The sequence below is a fragment of the Drosophila mojavensis genome, unplaced genomic scaffold, assembly GCF_018153725.1.
Source record: "Drosophila mojavensis isolate 15081-1352.22 unplaced genomic scaffold, ASM1815372v1 contig_16, whole genome shotgun sequence".
NCBI classification, from domain to species: domain Eukaryota; kingdom Metazoa; phylum Arthropoda; class Insecta; order Diptera; family Drosophilidae; genus Drosophila; species Drosophila mojavensis.
In genome coordinates, this window is record NW_025318693.1 from 321,367 (window position 1) to 339,613 (window position 18,247).

At 42.7% G+C, this 18,247-nt stretch overlaps 1 protein-coding gene across 3 annotated transcripts in view; it reads right to left on the reverse strand.

Annotated features, from left to right (window-relative positions):
• Positions 1-18,247, reverse strand: part of LOC6573876 (stAR-related lipid transfer protein 13) — a 100,330-nt gene that overhangs the window by 34,187 nt on the left and 47,896 nt on the right. For all 3 annotated transcript variants that reach the window (XM_032728280.2, XM_032728281.2, XM_032728279.2), the window contains 2 exons: positions 8,781-10,096; positions 3,198-3,970 (listed from right to left, as the gene is read on the reverse strand). In XM_032728280.2, coding sequence (XP_032584171.2) covers positions 3,198-3,970; positions 8,781-10,071 — 2,064 coding nt within the window. In that variant the 5' untranslated portion in view covers positions 10,072-10,096. The remainder of the gene's footprint in view (positions 1-3,197; positions 3,971-8,780; positions 10,097-18,247) is intronic.

Here is an 18,247-nt window from a genome sequence, read left to right on the forward strand (position 1 = left end):
TCCTGGTTGACAAAAATAGTAACGTGCACAGCGCTGGCACTGCCTTTTATTGCCATTTGTTTGCCATTTGCCCGTTTGGCTTAGCCGTTCGCCGTTTGCCGTTTGCCGTTCGCCATTTGCCGATTGCCGTTTGCTGTTGACGTTGACAAAAAAACGTCATTTGCAAATTGGGCAAAGACAACTTTCTCTAGGCAGCTGCGCAGACGCAGTTGCAGGCGCAAATTACCCAGCTCCCAGCTCTCAGCTCCCAGCTCCAGCTTCACCTAATGCCATTGCATAAAGTTATAGAGTCTCAGATAAGTTAAGGGTAAAGCCGTCGCCCACATTCATTAACAGCATTCGCATAATTGGCTGATGCTTTCGAGGTTCACTGAACCACACTGACTCAAGCTGGGACAATCCCTAGGAGCTGCCTCGGCCAATCCCACAGTTTGAGGCTTTTGAGCTGTACGGCTCAATTTCGTTTTGCCACATTGTCAATATCTATAATTAAAATCGACTGAGAACACACGCAACAGCATTTATTTTGTTGTTTTTGCTGGTTGTTTGGTGTTGTCGAAAGCTTATCAGATTTTTATTTTTTTTTTTTTCTTTGCATGGCTAAAGCGTTAGACGTTGAAGGCTTGATTGAGCTTATGGACTCGTCAGTCCGTTGACGAGAGTCAATTATGATTGAAGTGTCTTGTAGTTAAATTATGGATTACGTGTGTGCATGTGTGTGTGTGTGTGTGTGTGTGTGTGTGTAGCCGAAATGCAACACAAACGCTAATTGATGCAGGAAGCGCGAAGCAAAACGAGTTGCCGCGCGCTTGTCATGTTGCATCTGTTTCATAAACAGCCTACCAGATTCGCTGCACGCTTCGCTGCTGCGGCCAAAATAGGTCAGGCAACGACAACGCAGACAACCACAACAACAACAACAACAACGACAGTAACAACAACAGCGCCGCCATCGCCGCCTCCACAAACGCATTTCATAACTAGGCAAATTAAGCCTAAGGCCACGACTACAACAAGCGCCTAGCCGGGTCTTACGAGTAACGGCGATTTGGAGCTAAAGTGCTGCACTATTTGTCATAATAAACGCGCCTCACAAACGTTGCCACGCGCGCGGGCAACGGCGGCGGCAGCGGCAGAGGCAGCGGCAGCGGCAAAAGAAAGCGACTGCCTCGTGTGGGCAGCACTGTGACACATTTTGTCATCATTAGCCACAGTTGCCGGCTAATAATTTCAATTTAGCCAAAAAATTAGCTGCATTGAGCTGAAATGTGAATGAAAAAAAAAAAAAGAAAAGAAAATGAAGGTGTTTAAGCCTGGCTAGTACAGGCCAGGGCCAAAGTCAGACTCAGACCAAGAGCCACAGCCACAGCCCCAGCCATTGCTCGTGTCATAAGCTGACAGCCCACGCCGGCTAAGCACCACACACAAGACACAACAGCAACAACAACAACAACAACAGCCACACTAGCAACGTATGTAACGCCCATCAGGGCGTGGCTGGCCGGTCGATGGGTGTTGAGGTGATGACACTGATTATAAAATGTGCATAGATGGCGTGCAGCCGCCTAATGCCAATCAGAGGCCAAAAAGAAATGCAGGCCGAGCTAAGGCTGTATGGGTTTCTTATATAGGGAGGCATACAAAGTGCAAGAAGAATAGATATTATCTATTATCTATTTTCGATTAGGGAGAAACTGCGTTACAAATAGATGTGGAAAACGGTTTTAGATCCATTAAACATAAAACAGATTTTTGATAGGATTGACAAAGAAATAGATGACGATTACGTAACGGGATGTATGTGAGGTAAAAGAGTAAATAGATTTTAGAGTTTTTCTAAAATTAGTTATTGAACAGCATGAACGAAGCTGAAGAACCCAAAAGCTAATGCTTAATTTTAAGTCAGTTTAAGGCAGCAAAATTTCCATAAAACACAAAAATTTAATAAGTTTGAAAAGGTAATTATAATTGAATTCTTTTTAAAGCTCTTAATTTAATATTTTAGTTGTGAATAGAAAGTTGATTTTTTAAATAATTTTAATGTAATTTACGTCTGGTTTGTGCTCATTATTTATTTCATTTAAAGTACTTGAAAATCTCATAAAATGTATTTATGCTATTATTTATCGTATTCAATCTATTTATGCATCCTATTTATATTATTTAAAGTGTTTGCAAATCTGAAAAAGTAATAAATTCTCAAAAAGTAAAATTTTGTTATGATTTTTTTATCTTATTCAATTTTTGAATGCTCACTTTTTATTAAATTTGAAGTATACGAAAGTCTTAAAATGCAATGAATATTAAAGTTGCTAAGAGGTGATGGGGGAGTGGGAGTGGGAGTGGCATCGATGGGATAAAACTAAATGATCAATGCTAAACGCGCACGTTGCAAGGCAGAGGGATTAGCAGCTCAGTTAAATAAAGCTTCGAACGAAATGAAGGCGTCGTTAGTGACCGTTAGTCGATGCACGCACAGCACAGCATAGAACCAACTGGCGCCTTTGGTTCGACGAGCTCCACGAGCTGCGCAGCTCCACCATAAACGCAATGCTAATGAACGACGCGTGCGTGCGCCGCTTCCGCTATGGGCAAAGAAGCAACTTGTCTGTGGACAAATTTCATGCGAAACAGTTATAAAAATCACTAAAGCTGCGGTCGGCCGTTGACGTTGTCGATGACGTTGACGTTGACGCTGACGCTGCTTAGTCTTTGAGCTTGTAATATTGCGCTTTCCGGTACAGAAACATAAAATTTTATGTACACGACGCTGACAACGCTAACGACAACGACAACCACAGCGACAGCGACGTCTAGCAACAGCAACAAAAATGCTGAGCGTGCAACGCGTCGTATGCGTTACACATTACGAATCCGTCGCTGCTGCTGCTGTTGCTGCTGGTGCTGTGTCTCAACTGTGTTTGGTTTAACACATTTTTCTGTCACGCAAAATAATCATTTGCAAAATCACGCGGCGTTGACAGTCTAGGAGGCGTGCGGCAGCAGAGGCGGGGTAGACCGGAAGGGGAGCTGCTTAGTGAAATGTGTGTGGCGACAGCAACTGTCGCTTGTCAAAATAAAATGAAACTAAATACGGCCAGCTGGCAGCAAGTGACTAGAGACATGGCCCAAATTCAATTCAAGAATGATGCAATATGAAATCGGCTAACAGCTAATTAAGGAAGCCCAGCACTTACCTTAACGCGCTCCAAATAGTCCTGGAGTGCACCATAGGGATCATCGCCATCTTCATCGATCAGGTCGAGGCTGTGCGCCAGGTCCAGATTGTCCAAGGCGGCCAATTTGAGTTCGGCCTTATCGCTGAATGGCAGCTTATGATGTTGCTGTGGTGCAGCAGCAGCTGCTGCAGATGCGTTGCCCGAAGTGTTGGCGGCGGGCGCAGCACGGCTTAAGAATTTCTTATCAGCTGTCATGGTGTTGGCTGCCACTGCTCCTGCAGCATTGCTTCCGTATTGGCGAGTGCGCGGCATAGTTGCACAACCGGTGCTTAAAACGCTCGCAGCTGGCGCAGGAGTGGCAGATGAAGTTGCTGTTGCTTTAGCCGTGGCTATAGCTGTAGATGTGGATGTGGATGTGGCAGTAGCTGTTGCTGTGGATGTGGCTGCATCATCAACGTCCTCGTCGGCCGCTACATCACTTAATCCCGATTTGTAGCGCGTCGTGTCAGTTGCGATAGTCGCGCAGGAGACTGACGTGTTGGCTGCCGCTGCCGCTGCTGCTGTTGCCGGCGGCGTTGTGTTGCCGTTGATAAGCGTTTGATGTTGTTTCTGCTGACTGTTGCCGTTGCTGCTGCTGCTGTTGTTCCTGGTGCTGTGGCTGTGGCTGCCACTGCTAATTGCACTTTTCACATCGCTTGTCATGTTGTTTTGATTTGTATTGCACTGAATTTTGCTAAATTTCTTGCCGCTGTCATGTTGCCGAGCCACGTTGGCTCCACTCTGAGGTGGCTCTGAAAAAAATAGAGTGAGAGAGAGAGAGAGAGAGAGAGAGGGAGGTGAGACAGTGTTTAATTTTAGCGATAATTCTTCAACGAGTCATATAAAGTTGTCATTGCTGCCAACACACACACACATGCAGCTGTTGAAATTATTGTTGCGGCAACATGTTGATCATACTTTGCAGCCACAACTCGCAACAAATGGCGCGCCCAGAAAACACATTTTCATAATCATTTTTACAGTAAATGAAAAATTGCGCCAAATGTGCAAAAGACGCCAAAATGCGGCAAAAGTCGCGGCTGCCACATGTGGCAAGCATCGGCGTGCCGCTTAAGCCAAATCCGCGAAAATTTCTGCGCTAATCGCCTCAAATTGTCTGCCGAATGTGCACCATTTAAATTGTCATAAATTTTCGCAACATGCCCAGCACATGTGTGTGTGTTCGTGTGTCTGTGAGTGTGTGAGTGGACTTCAGTTTTTCCCATTCCTGCCATTTGTCTGTCTGTACATGTGTGTGCAAATGCTTTAATTAATTTTTCGATGGCGAGCAAATGGCAAGCAATTATTTACATATTCGATAATATTGCTCGCACCACTCGCAGCTTATCCATGCCCTCGATTGCTCGCAAAATATTTATCTTAAGCTCTGTTTGCTCTACTCGCAGCCGCACCCAGCAAAAACACTGGGACTGGATACGGTTCTTACAGACCAGAAGCGAAGCACGAGGGTCTCAGACGGAGACGCATGTGTTCACATAGTTAATTCAAATGGAGTTAAAATGGATTCAAAAATAATTTTCATTTTTAAATATTAAATGCCATAAAAATAATTATAAATAGAACATTCAAGGCAGAAAATGTAAAGATAGCATAATTCTAAATTATGGGCTTAGTAAAAAATAAATAAATAAATAATAAAACTACGACTGCTGAATTTAAAGATAATATAATCTTGGTTATAATAATACCAAAAAAGTTTATCACAAATAAATAATAAATTACATATACTTAAATGTATCCCAGATTATACATTAGATTTAAAAATATACAATTATGAACTATGGAATATTTTTAACATGAAAATACTAAGCTCATACGCAACAACACGTCAAAAGCAATGTACTTATATACATATGTATATATGCCAAATTTCTCTCACTTTTAAGTGATCGTACTATTAAAATCTGTCCAATATTATTATTAAAAGTCAATTTCACACAAATTTCAAAGCACTGTTAATTATTTGCCTTAAAAAGGTTTTAAAGTTTCTAAGTAGAAATGAAGCCCAAACTTTCCAGTAAATCTCTTATCGAAAAAAAAAAAAAATCTATATATGTATATATATAAAAAACTTTCTTTAATTCAAAATAGCTCACTTACACTACTTTTTCTCTGCATATATTTAGCAACTATTCTGGGTATGTACAGCGTGCAGTCTAGGCAGCTCTACATACATACATATGTATGTGGATATTGTGGCAATTGCACGAGTTTATCAATTTCATTGTACTACCTCTCTCTCTCTCTCTCTCTTTCTAGACATATTTGCTCTACGTGTAGCCCACATGGGTATGCAAATGGGCGAAGGTATCGCCATAAATCGCATTTCAATTCGCATAGGGGCAAAACGTCTGAAGATCAAGTGAACTTTGTTTGTTGGCGTTCGTCAGTCGTTGTTGTTGTTGTTGTTGTTGTCGCCAGCCCCCAATCGAACGCTTCAAGAGAACTCAGGAGGCGATCTACTGGAATGCGTGTAGTGTACTGACTGTGTGTGTGCGTGCGTGTGTGTGTAAGTGAAACGGTTAAGTATTTTTGTTGTTGTTGATTTTATAGGTTTGATTTTATTTTTGTTTTTATTGCGCATGCGTGCGTTCGATTGGGTTTCTTGATTAAAATGTCGCCGCCACCGTCGCGACTTGGCGACAACAACAACAACAACAGCAAGTACCGGCAGGCTCAATCTGAGCTCTTGGCTGCTGCTGCTGCTGGTCAGCGCTTGGCATTTAAAAATTCTGAATCGCATGCGTTACACAACGACAACGACAACTGCAACAACAACAACAACAACGACAACGACCCGTGGCGAGCTCGTAAATCAGCGGCGCAAACGAGTCAGTCAGCCAGGCTGAAGACAGCGACAGTTTGGCTACATTTTATGGGGGTCTCAGCTCTGCCAGCTCGGAGTCAGCTGAAAAGCGTCCACCAATTGATCGTCTTGCGGCGATTGGCAGGCCGCCAGCCAAGGCAGCCCAAGTCGGGCCCACACTGGGCTGCACTTTTCTTCTGCCGTTTTGGCAATATTTCAATTGTGCAACGCTAACGGTACTTTTTGCCATATGGCATGTGTGACTGTATGTGTGTGTGTGTGTGTGGGAGGCGCGTTGAAAGTTCATGGGAGGTCTTCCCAGTCACAGTCACAGTCGCAGTGACAGTCACAATTCCAGTCAGAGAGCAGCCCTCCATATATATATTGGCGCAGTTGGCCAATTTCTGGCTTTCTGGCCTTCTGTGCGGCATTTAATTAGCACAACTCAACGAACGGAAATAACTGTAGCGGCCTTTGTTCTACTTGCCGTGCTGCCATTAACAATTTTTGTGTCTATATATTGCGTATGTATATACCTACATATATAGGCAAACAAGAGACAACGGCGAGAAAATGAAATATATTTGTACTTATTTGCTTATTGACTTAAAATAAAATTGTTTGCTGGGTGTGTCTACGCTAAATGGCCACTGTCCGTCCGACATTGTTCATAGCTGGGCGTGTGTGGTTGACTTATTGTTGTTGTTCTCATTTATTTTGTTTGGTTTTGTTTTTATTGTTGATTGATTCTGTGCGCCTGAGGTCACTTGAACGTGATTAATTGCCCAGTGCGAGAGGCGGCTGAGGCTAAGCGAGAGGGCGAGCGAGGGTCTATCGAGAGTATGTGAGCACAGCCCTGATGATGACTCAAAGCAAATGCAGCTAATGGAGGCCTACCTCAATGCACTTAACAACAACTCTGGCCCGAGTACAGCTGTTAAGTGGGGTGTACAAAGAGTAGCAGTGCGAAAACAAAAAGCAAATAAATAAAGAAATAAAGTAAATAAACGTGAGCACAGCTGCCCACTTGGCGGCTGCAAGGGAAATCGGTCCGAGAGTCAGGTGAGCTGAGGTGAGGCGCTGAGAGGCGACTGGCGACTCCAATGGGCAGGCTGTCCATTACGATGATGATTACCAATGCCTGAGCGACTCCAAATGAAAGCCGCTCATTCTGTGTGAGGCTGACGTGCGCGTTCGCTTAGGACAACGTCAGCGTCATTGCGATGATCAGCAGATTGGCGCCTTAAGCCGTCACACGTCAGAGTCAGAGCCAGAGTCAGAATCAGAGTCAGTGTCAGCGTCAGCTGGGCTAAGGGCAAGAACTGAGCTTAACTTGGCTGGAGATCGAGCCGGCTTTCAAGCCTCATTTGCCTATCAAAATGATATAATATGCGTTTATGACGTCGAACGTGCTGTACGTGTTTCCTGCGTGTCTCTGCGAAATTGCCAACTGCCAACTGCCAACTGCCAATTGGCGGCGGGTGGCAGCTTGCCAAAGGCAATTGGCTTTAAGGGGCGTGTCATAGCCAGCCAGAAGTGCACTCGACAATTGGTGACAAAGCCCAAATGCGAGGAGTGCTTAAGTTGTTTCTCTTCTTTCTCTTCTCTTTTCGAGGTGCATATGCACGTGCGTCAGTCAGTCAGGCAACTGCACCCAGCTAGACGATTATCATTTTTTATGCAACGCTGTTGAATAGCCACGTCGCATTTACGACATTTCCAATCGCCGCACAAATGCAGACGTACTAATAAAATAATAAAAAATATTTTTTCTTTTATTATTAATCACAATTTCAAGTGATTTTTCATGAAAAGTTTTCATGCGGCTTTAAGTGGCTTTTTATTAAGCATTGCTGCATTTAATTGACTTTTAATAGAGTCGACTTTATGTGCGTGTCCCTCTCTCTCCCTCTCTCTCTCTCTCTCTTTCTCTCTGTGTTATGCAAAAGGTGTGTCTATGTGAGTGTGTCAGGCTAACGGAAATCCAAAGCTCAACGTCATGCATAATTCATGACAAAATTGCAGTCAATTTCTTTTGATTTTTAATATAAATAAAAGGCAAATAAATGCTGAGGCAAATAAATGTGCACGCCCTTCCCAGCTGGCTGGCATTTCAGATTTGTCATTTGCGAGTGTTCACTGTCTGTCCGTATGCTTACCCAAATTGTCAGCAAATGCTGAGCCTTGGCGAGTGACTAACTAAGTTGATTATCACTTAATTATACTTAATTGGTCGCATTTAGCATTTTAAGTAATTGTTCTGCCAGTGATTCAGATGCCAGAGTTGCAGTATCTGATCTTTAATTAATATGATATGGAACGCTTTTAGCGCTGAGTTCAATAACAGGAAATGACTGGACAATGAGCTGGCTGACCTTCGTTATGTTGCCTCAAGGGACACGACATGCGAGAAAGAGAGAGAGAGAGAGGGAGCGAGTGGGAGAGAGAGACTCGAGAGACAGTGGGCGTAAGCTTTGGGATCTGCCATGGCTAGTCATGGGACTCTCCTCTCTCTCGCTGTCTCCCTCTCTGCCCCTTCTGACAGCTGAGCGCACAAATCAATTAATAACTTATTGTTAGCTATTAACTAGCCTAATGACTGTGTGCTCAGCCTGTGGCCGATTTTCCCACAGCAACAACATTTCCGCCCAGGCACTGGCGACAGTGCCAAAGCTGATTAAGCGCGAGCGAGTAAAGAAAAAAACCAAACAAAATAAAATAAAAGAAAAACTTACCATTTCCTGCCGCATAGGCGGCGATGCGCTCCCTAACCGAACGTCTGGGCTCGTCGTTGTTGTTGTTGCTGTTGTTGTTGGTGGTGTTGCTGCTGTTAATGTTGCAGCTGTTCGGTTGCAGCATATGCGTCGCAGTCGCCTGCGTTGAGTCATGGCTAGGACTACGCTTCACCATTGTTGTTTTGATCACAGTCTTAAGGCGGCTGGGCGTGGTCGGACGTGCAGCTATGCTGGGCTTAGGTGTTGTTGTTGGCGGCAATGTTGCTGTCGCTGTCGCCGTCGCTGTTGCTGTCAATGTTGCTTTATCGCTGCGCAGCACTTCTGTGGCAGCACCCACAAACTCTTCTGCTGTTGCTGTTGCTGTTGCTGCTGCTGCTGCTGATGTTGGCAGTGTCAACCCACACTCGCTGGCTGTGGCCGTTGCTGCCACGTTCGTTGTTGTTGCTGCTGTCGTAATTGTCATTTTATTCTGCGACGAGTTCGGTGAATCAATTTTCGAGTTTTTGTTTTTGTTGTTCGTTTGGGGCACGGCGTCGTCGGGTAATTTACAATAATTACAGCGCGGTTTATTGTAGCCGTTGCTGTTTGTATTGTTGCTTAGTGTATTTTCCTTATTGCTAAGTTGCAGTTGCTGTTGCTGTTGCTCTTGCTGTTGCTGTTGCGGTTGCTGTTCCAAGCTATTGCTAAGTCTTTGGGTTGGTTGTTGCTGTTGCTGCTGCTCATTGCCACTCTGCTGGCCGTTTGTGACAGCGCAAGTTTTACTTTGAATTGCTGTTGCTGCTGCTAGTTCGCTGCTACGCTTGTTGTTGTTGCTGCTGCTGTTGCTGGTGTCGCCTTTGTAGTCCTGCCGCCATTGTTCAGGCACATTTCGTTGATTCATTAATATCAGCGCCACATTTCCGTCGTGGTCGCTGTTGCTTTTGCCAGAGATCTCAGCGATATCATTCGCCTCATCATCATAATCATTGCAATCGTTATCACTGTCGCAATCTTCGTCGCGTCGCTTATTGCTACTGCTACTGTTGCCGTTGCCGTTGTTGTAGCGGCTGGCACGTGGCACATCATCAATATACGTAAAATCGTTATCAACGAATATATTTCTAGCATGCAGCGTGTTCGCCGACGACTTGAGCTTCGGCTGCTTCAGAGTGTAGCGCCTGCGCTGCGGGCAACAACAGAAGTTGATGATGGTACGCGGCGATGTTGGCGATAGGCCGGGCAATGTTGGCGTCGGCGGCGTTGCGATGTCAGCCCATTTCTCGATCAATGCCAGCTCGCGAGCATTGGACATTGTCGTACAGCCATGGAGTGTGATTCTGCATGGAAGACAGAAGAGAAAAACTTTAAATTAATTGCAAAATCGAATAACACACGAGAGAGCGAGAGGGAGAGAGAGGGAGAGGGAAAGTGGCGAGGGGCTAAAACAGGGCGCACCAAAAATCAATTAACCACATTTCTCAACGCATCTCAGCTTTTCACCAGAGTTTCCTCATTCCTGCGCCGGCGCTCTCTGCCTTCGCTGAAAGCCGATTCGCTGCGCACATCAGCCTGGCACAGCAGCGCCATCTGTGTGTCATAGCAGCAGTCGCCCGTCGCACGTCTAGACGACAGCAGCAACAGCAACAGCACCAGCACCAGCAGCACAAGCAGCAACTGTTGCTGTGGCTGTGGCTGCTGCTGTTCCTGTTGGCAGCGGCAATGCCAACATGTTTTAATTGCAAACTGCTTTTTGCGCAACACTTTCGAATGCGGCTTAGAAGTGACCGCCAAATATGTTGCCAGTCCGCAGTCGGCAGTCGGCAGCAGGCAGCAGGCAGTTGGCAGTCAAGAGTGGGGAGTCGCCGGGCAGCAGCAGCAGTTCGGCCACATGTCGATGCATGATTAACTGCCCCGTTAAACTGCCACTGGCAGCGGCCTGCATCCATTTAATTGCATTCGTTGCGCTGCACAGGCAGCCGCAGCAGCAGTGAAGTATTTGCCCAGAGGGCAGTCAACAGCAGGTAGCAGTGGCAGTGGGCAATGCCATCCATCGCCCACTGGCTGCCACGCCTGATGCGAGGTTCGAGTCTTGGCTAGCTCGACTACCCTTGGGGTTGACGCTGACCTTTTGTGCCGGGCCGAAAGCTTTTGTGAAAGTGCCTCAGCGCTCAGCAGTTCCTTTCACCAGCGGCTCTTGGCCGTTTTTGGTGCGGTTGTCCGGCTCGTGTCCGTGTCCGTGTCTGTGTGTCCCGGTCTGTGGGGCACGCCTCTTGTCAAATGCTTGACAAATTAATTTCAATTGTTTAATGCACTCGGCTTATCTTTCACTTTATCGATTGCCGAGCGACAGCGAAAATAAATTAACAATAAATAATTTTAATTATTTCATGAAGATGTCAAATTACACACACCCACGCAATGGGGCGAAAGCCTAAAAGCCAAGCACCGCCGCACAGCTCACAACTGTTTGCCATGTGTGTGCCATACCCAGGGCGTACACCCACACCCGCACCCGCACCCCAGCCCCTGCCCCAGCCACAGCCACAGCCACAGTCCCAGCGCCAACCCGTGCTGTTGTGGAGTGTTGCGATCTTTGCCACTAACTGGCGGCTATTTTGAGGCTTTGCACAGCTGCACAGCGCTCTTTGTATTTATTATTATTTTTCCTTTTTTTTATTTATTAAATTTTTGCCAAGGCTTTTAGCGCGCCTATGGGAATTTGGACAGCTCTAATAGGATTTTGTAAAGTCCGCTGAGCTCAGCCGTTGATGGCAAGCCGCACATGCATAGATTCACACACACACACACGTGTACACACCACACCACACGCACACAAGCACACACATTTCTATTGATATTCAATGAGCTTAGAGCCTGCAGTGAAACTTGAAATTTCGGCTGTTTGCTGTCTTTTTGTGGGGCCCTATTTATGGCCAATGGGTCTCATATTACATCTAAAAATGTACAATTAAAAATTGAGAAATTACAGATGAAGTTGCCAATGGGCGTGTAAACAGCAATTTGTCGATAAGTATAAGTATAGAAATATATAAATATGTTGTAATAAATATATATATATATAAATATATATTTTTTTTTTTTTTTATATAAATATAAGTATAAGTAATTCATATATGTACTTCGAAATATTTAAAAGCAAAATACTTTATAAATATTAAGTTTGTAATGAATAAAAATATTTAAATAAATTGTAATAATATATTTATTTAATGCAATATGGATAAAAACTAATAATTCTAAATATTATATTAAATATTGAATTTATATGCATACATACATTTATATATCTCTAATCTTATTGATAATAAAATAGTAATATAATTATGTTAGAAATTAATAAACAAAAAAATAAATAAATAAAATAGAAGCATTAATAATAAATACATAAAATAATAAATAAATAATAATATATACATTTTTTTATCACTGTAATATGTATTTTTATTATAAATTAAATATAAATATAATGATAAAACAAGTAAGAAAGTTCTAGTCGAGACTACTCGACTACGAGATCCCCTGAACCCTTGGAGTAATAGCTATTTCAATAATTTTTCGCGTCTTTCAGCTTACACAAGAAACACGCACACACACACACACACACGCACGCACGCACACACAGGCATACATACACACACATACATACACACATACACACACACACACACATACACAAACAATTACATACATATACACACACAAGCATAAACACGCATGGGCGGCAGTGAGCGCTTACTATGAGAACTTAATTGCTTAATAACTTTTTTGTGGACGTACGATCTTCATGAAACTTTCAGATTATGATTATGACATGGATATGCATGTAATTGCCAAAGCACAAGTCTCTAGTATTTGAAATACGCTTTTTACAAAAGTGAGGGTGAGGGGGTGAATTTAAGGGTGGGGGGTAAATTTTAACAAAAACCGAAATTGTATAAATTGCATATAAACATACATTAAAAATTTGGAGACTCTAGCAATAAAGGTGTAGAAGATATAATTTTATAACTGGTTTTCGATACGGTTTTTTATCGATAAAAAAATATATAAAAATATACTTTGTGGGGTCTGCCACGCCTCCTTCTGCCTGTTACATACATTTCAACAAAACCATTATACCCTGATTTCCCATTGAAAATGGGTTCAGGGTATAATAACAGACATATTTTTTACATTTATCCTAATTTTACATACGTTAGAACTTTATTTCTGTTTCAATATTAATGGAAATAGAGAACTGTGAATATGGAATCTTTCTTTGCACCACGCACCTTCTATAAGCCCCATTTTAGGCCATCCACTCATAAGAAACATCGTAAAAAGTAAAACGCATAAAAAACTGAAAGATATACACAAACAACAACAACAACAGCAACAGCAGAAATGCGGTTGCTGCCTCCTTTGCCATATGCTTATGTTCAATAAATCCAAATGCGGCGTATAATCGTGTGCTTATATATGATATTGTGATTTATGGCTCCAGGCTACAATGTTGTTGTTGTTGTTGTTGTTGCTGCTGCTGGAAATTAATATTGAAAAGCTACTAAATCCAGACTTACGCATAAATTAAAACCTAAGTAGGTTGACAGTTGTTGTTGCTGTTGCTTTTTGTACTATTTGTATGCACAGTCAGAATATGAGAAACAGCAGCAGCAGCAACAACAACAACAACATAAATAAAACAAAAAACAAACATTGAGCACCCTTCTCGAATGCTTAACTCGTAATTTATGGCATTGGAGAACTGGAAAACATTTTTGCACATTTTGCAATGCATTTCAATGCGTTTTCATTTGTTTGACATCGTAAATACATATTTGTCAATGCACTTCGAGTCGACTTCGAGTGTATAGATATATGTACATATGTATAAATAAATGTGTATAAAAATACACAGCTACTAAATAGCACAAATAGCATGATTATATGCGCGCATGCGTGGCACGTACCTCCAATCGCAGCGTTGGATGGGGTTGTTTATGAAGTCTAGACGCCAGATTTGGCATACATATAATTATCGTACAATGTATGTGTATAACAGACTGTGCTCTGTTGCGAGACATATGTATAAATATAACGGTAGCAAAGTTCTATGAACCCGCCCGGAGCTGCGCTGTCGACGTCTCTAGCTAATTGAGGAGCACTGCGAGTCGATGGCAGCCGCTTAATGTCAGCTAGTCCGTCACTTTGGCCGGGCCATCGATCAATCAAGCAATCAATAAGTCAATCATATGCATGAGCAGTCAACAAAGCGCATACAAATTGCCGCAATGTCCGCAGCTCTTATAAGTGCATTACATGCAGCAGCTTAAAGTTTCGCTTTTCTGATGCCAGACAGACGGGCGGGCAGGGAGTGAGAGTGAGGGGGGCAAACGAATGAAAATAAAGTATATACACACACATACATACTATATGTATATATATATGTATATATCTGTGTGTACTTTCGTATATCTATTCGATAGATTTATAAACGCACATTCACATCGAAAAAGCTGTTGGCCAGAGGCGCATTGGCAGGCAATCAAAGCGACAGACATTAACGCTCCAGCTGGCAGCGACTCCACTCCAGGTTGGCCACGTATACACATACCTGCATTGGCCCGTTAATGCTGCCCATTAACCTGTTGACCCCGGCTATTGGCTGGCTGGCTGCTGCATTGCGTGGCCAGCTGGTAATGACTCTCTTTTTATTTCTCTCTCCCTCTCTCTCTCTCTGGCTCAGCTAAAGTCCTCACGCAAAAATACGCAGAAGCCAAACGCTTTGCGGCCAGCAGCTATTTGCCATTTATAACAAGTATTGGCCCAGTGCCGTGGCCTCCCATCAGCTCTACTCGAATTTGTTGCCAATTTGCAGTACCACAAAGTTGGCAGTTATCTGCTTTGTTGTTTCGTTTCTCTCTCTTGTTGGTAGTCGCCCAATTAATTTCCGCATTTCCCAGACAAACTTGGCAATTAATTTTGCAGTTTGCATATCTTCAACCTTGTTGCCTGACCTTTTGGCTCAAGTGATTCACGCCAACGCCAACGCCATTCGCCATTTGCCATTCGCCAGCCGACAGCACTGTACGTCAACATCAGCGACAGCATCATTTTGGCCTAACGAGAATGGCCAGGCTCTAAGTCGGCAATTAATCAAAGCGCCTTTGGCCAGGCCACAGACAAATCCTTTTGTATATATATCGTATGTTAGCTCGCCAGCACTCGTGCTCGAATATGGCCAGGCCAACTGACAACGCAAATGGCCAAAATGACAGCGGGCCCGATCCGCGTCATGAGTCAGCCAATGGGCAACGGTAACATGAACATGCGTCGGCTTTTTGGGCGGCATTTCTTCGACCCAGTCGCCGTCGCCGTAGCCTGACGGGCCCATGCCAAAGGCCACTGCGAGCGATGCCTGTTTATTGAAATTAACTTTGTTGCTCATTTCAAAGGCAGCAGTGCCAAGAGACAGCAGTTGGCCAGGCCAACGGATACGTGATGCACACGCAAATGCAATATGCATAATCTTAATTTGGTTTTTACTAACTGTTCAATAGAACCAGGGAGAGAGAGAGAGAGAGAGAGAGAGAGAGAGAGAGAGAGAGAGAGAGAGAGAGAGAGAGAGAGAGAGAGAGAGAGAGAGAGGGAGAGAGAGAGAGAGTGAGAGTGAGAGAGATAGAGATAGAGAGAGAAAGAGAGAGCGAATGCTTGATATATGCTTGATTAATATTCGCTTAAAATATCTATTGACTACGGCATTTGTTAACACTGAAGAACAATGTGTAAAGATTTAATTTTAAAATATTTAATACATAATCTTAATTAAATTACACATATATTATAATATACATAAATTACTTAAAAGCTAAATTAACCTATAAATTGTAAATATATATTATAATTTACATATATTACATAAGATCTAAGATTTATATCATTTTAAAAAGAATCAATATAACCTGTGGCTGATGATTTTCATACCAAATTTTCATATATATACATATATGATACATACATATATACAGCTTTTGCCATGCCATGTCGTTCAAGCTGGATAATATAATATCAATCAAATCTCTCGCATACATATATGTACATATATAACATAAAATAAATATGCATTTATTCATTATATGATATATTGGCATTTGTCAAGAAGTCTTCTTTTGTAGCATGGACAAACCGCTTGTTTTTTTTTTTTTTTTTTAAATTATTGTATATTATGTATTGTATATTATACTAAGCAAATGAGAAACACTTTTTTATTTTTATAAATAGTTAGCCTTTAGCTCTTGATTATCACTAAATTTAGATAATAATTAAGATAATAATACCAAGGGGTTCACATGCTACAAAAAGTAAACTTTTCTGGAATTTCACATATTTCATATTTCATTAAATTCAAAGCAATATTTATAATATGATACGTCATATAGTCTTCAGCAGAAATACAATAACTTAATTAATGTCCGTCAGCTGATTAAACAAGTCTGATTTAAGCCAACCGCTGACATATTGCCTATTGCCTATTGCCAATGCTGTAGGCGACGCCTACGCCTGCGCTGAGGCCTGCGCCGGCGCCGGCGCCAGCCCAGCGGCGTATTGATTTCACGCTCTCATAGCCAGGGACAAGGACAAGGACGCCTTGTGCAAATACTTGATACAATACTCTCACAATTGACAGCATTAGTGTTGGCTCTTTGACGCGTTTCGATAGCCACTCAACGCGCACTGATTAGTGCTGGAGCGGGAGCTCACCTGCAGCTGTTTGAATTGCTGTTGGCTGTGTGAGGGGAGTTGGGGCTGTGGCTGTGGCTGTGGCTGGGCCAGTGTGGTGCGTGGTGCGTGGTTGGGTCTTTTGGCAAAGGCCAAGTTAATGAAAATATCATTACAATTTAGCCCAGAGCGTAACAATAAATTGTTGTCTACAGTTTAACGCTCACGTCTGCGCGTGTCCCACTCAGTTTATTGACTCATGAAATATGAGCACTTCTTAGGGTGTGTACGAGTTTACAGCCAGCGCAGGCGCACACGGGCTTAGGCTCAATCACGGGCGAGACTCTCTTTGAGTTTCGTGCTAAGCGCACATTACTCACCAAAGCTCACACCACACCAACACACACAGCTCGAATTCTGCGCGTGCGCACCAGCATTTGCCTCATCCCAGATGCGAGATCGGCTCTCGTCAAGATTAAGCGCAAAAGCTGCGCAATCGCTGAGCGGCTGCTGTCAATTTGACAAATGCTCAGCGCTCAGCGATTGTGACAGTTTTAGCGGATTCGTAATTAAGCATGCGCGCACATGCATAAACAGCATAAATATCCCGGCCAAAGCAAACACAAAGATTGCTGATTTTGGCCAAATGCAAACACTCGCAGCACTCCCGCTGCCGCTGCCGCTGCCCCGATATTGCCACAGACTGTCAGGATGACAAATTGCGCACATCGAATGGGCTGCTTGCTAGCATGTCATTTGCGCATTTTTAAGCGTTGCTGCCGCTGTTGCTGCTGCTGCTAAAGGTAATTAAAATAATGCAGAAAAAGGTGTCAAGGACTTGCGACGTCAGCTGAATTTTAATTTCATATACAAACAGCGAACATCAGTTGCAACATGCCGGGGTGGCATGCTTGGCATTTACATAGTTCACATGGCATCGATACTTTTTGCCTCACTGCATGCATAATGATCGCGATCAATAAATAAATATTATATATTGAGCGAATAAAACGATATTTCAAGACTGAGCCGTTGCGACTGCCAAAACAAGGCATAAATCAATCAGCTCGTGTTTATAAAATTCAAAAGCGCCTTTGCTTATTTCTGTAAGAATTTTACTTCTGCTTGGCATGCAAAACTCAATTGACTAAAATTGAAAAGAGAAATGCGCCATAAATTGTATCTAGTATAAACGCATGGGCAGCTCAACCAAATGACAAAATATAGAACTTGGGTTACGTATACTCACAATTATACAGACTCATATACACATGTATATATGTATGTATGTATATATATAGTCATGTATATACGTTCGCACTTATCAGCGTACTTAATCTGACTCTGGAACTCTCCGGACAAAAAGCAGTTCAAAACATTTGCATAATTTACCTGTAAAGAAACAACGGAAACATAAATTATTTTTTGGCAAAAACAAAATAATAAAATAAAATTAAAGTACTCGTTTTTTTTTATTATTATTATTATTTTTTTTTTTTTTAATTTTAAATATATATTTTTTAGCTTTAGCTATAGCCACACCTTTTGCCATAAATTGTAGACATTTCGCTGGCACACACACACACAGATACACACATGTAGTAATTAAATGCACTAAAAAATGATATAAAACTTTTGAATGCAAATGCAATCGGAATTCACGGACTGCGCGCGCCTCTTGAAGACGTGTGCACTGCCGGCAGCTTCATTGACAAATAAATTCGAAATTCGTTTTCCCCCAAAAAAATAATAAATATATATACACATGT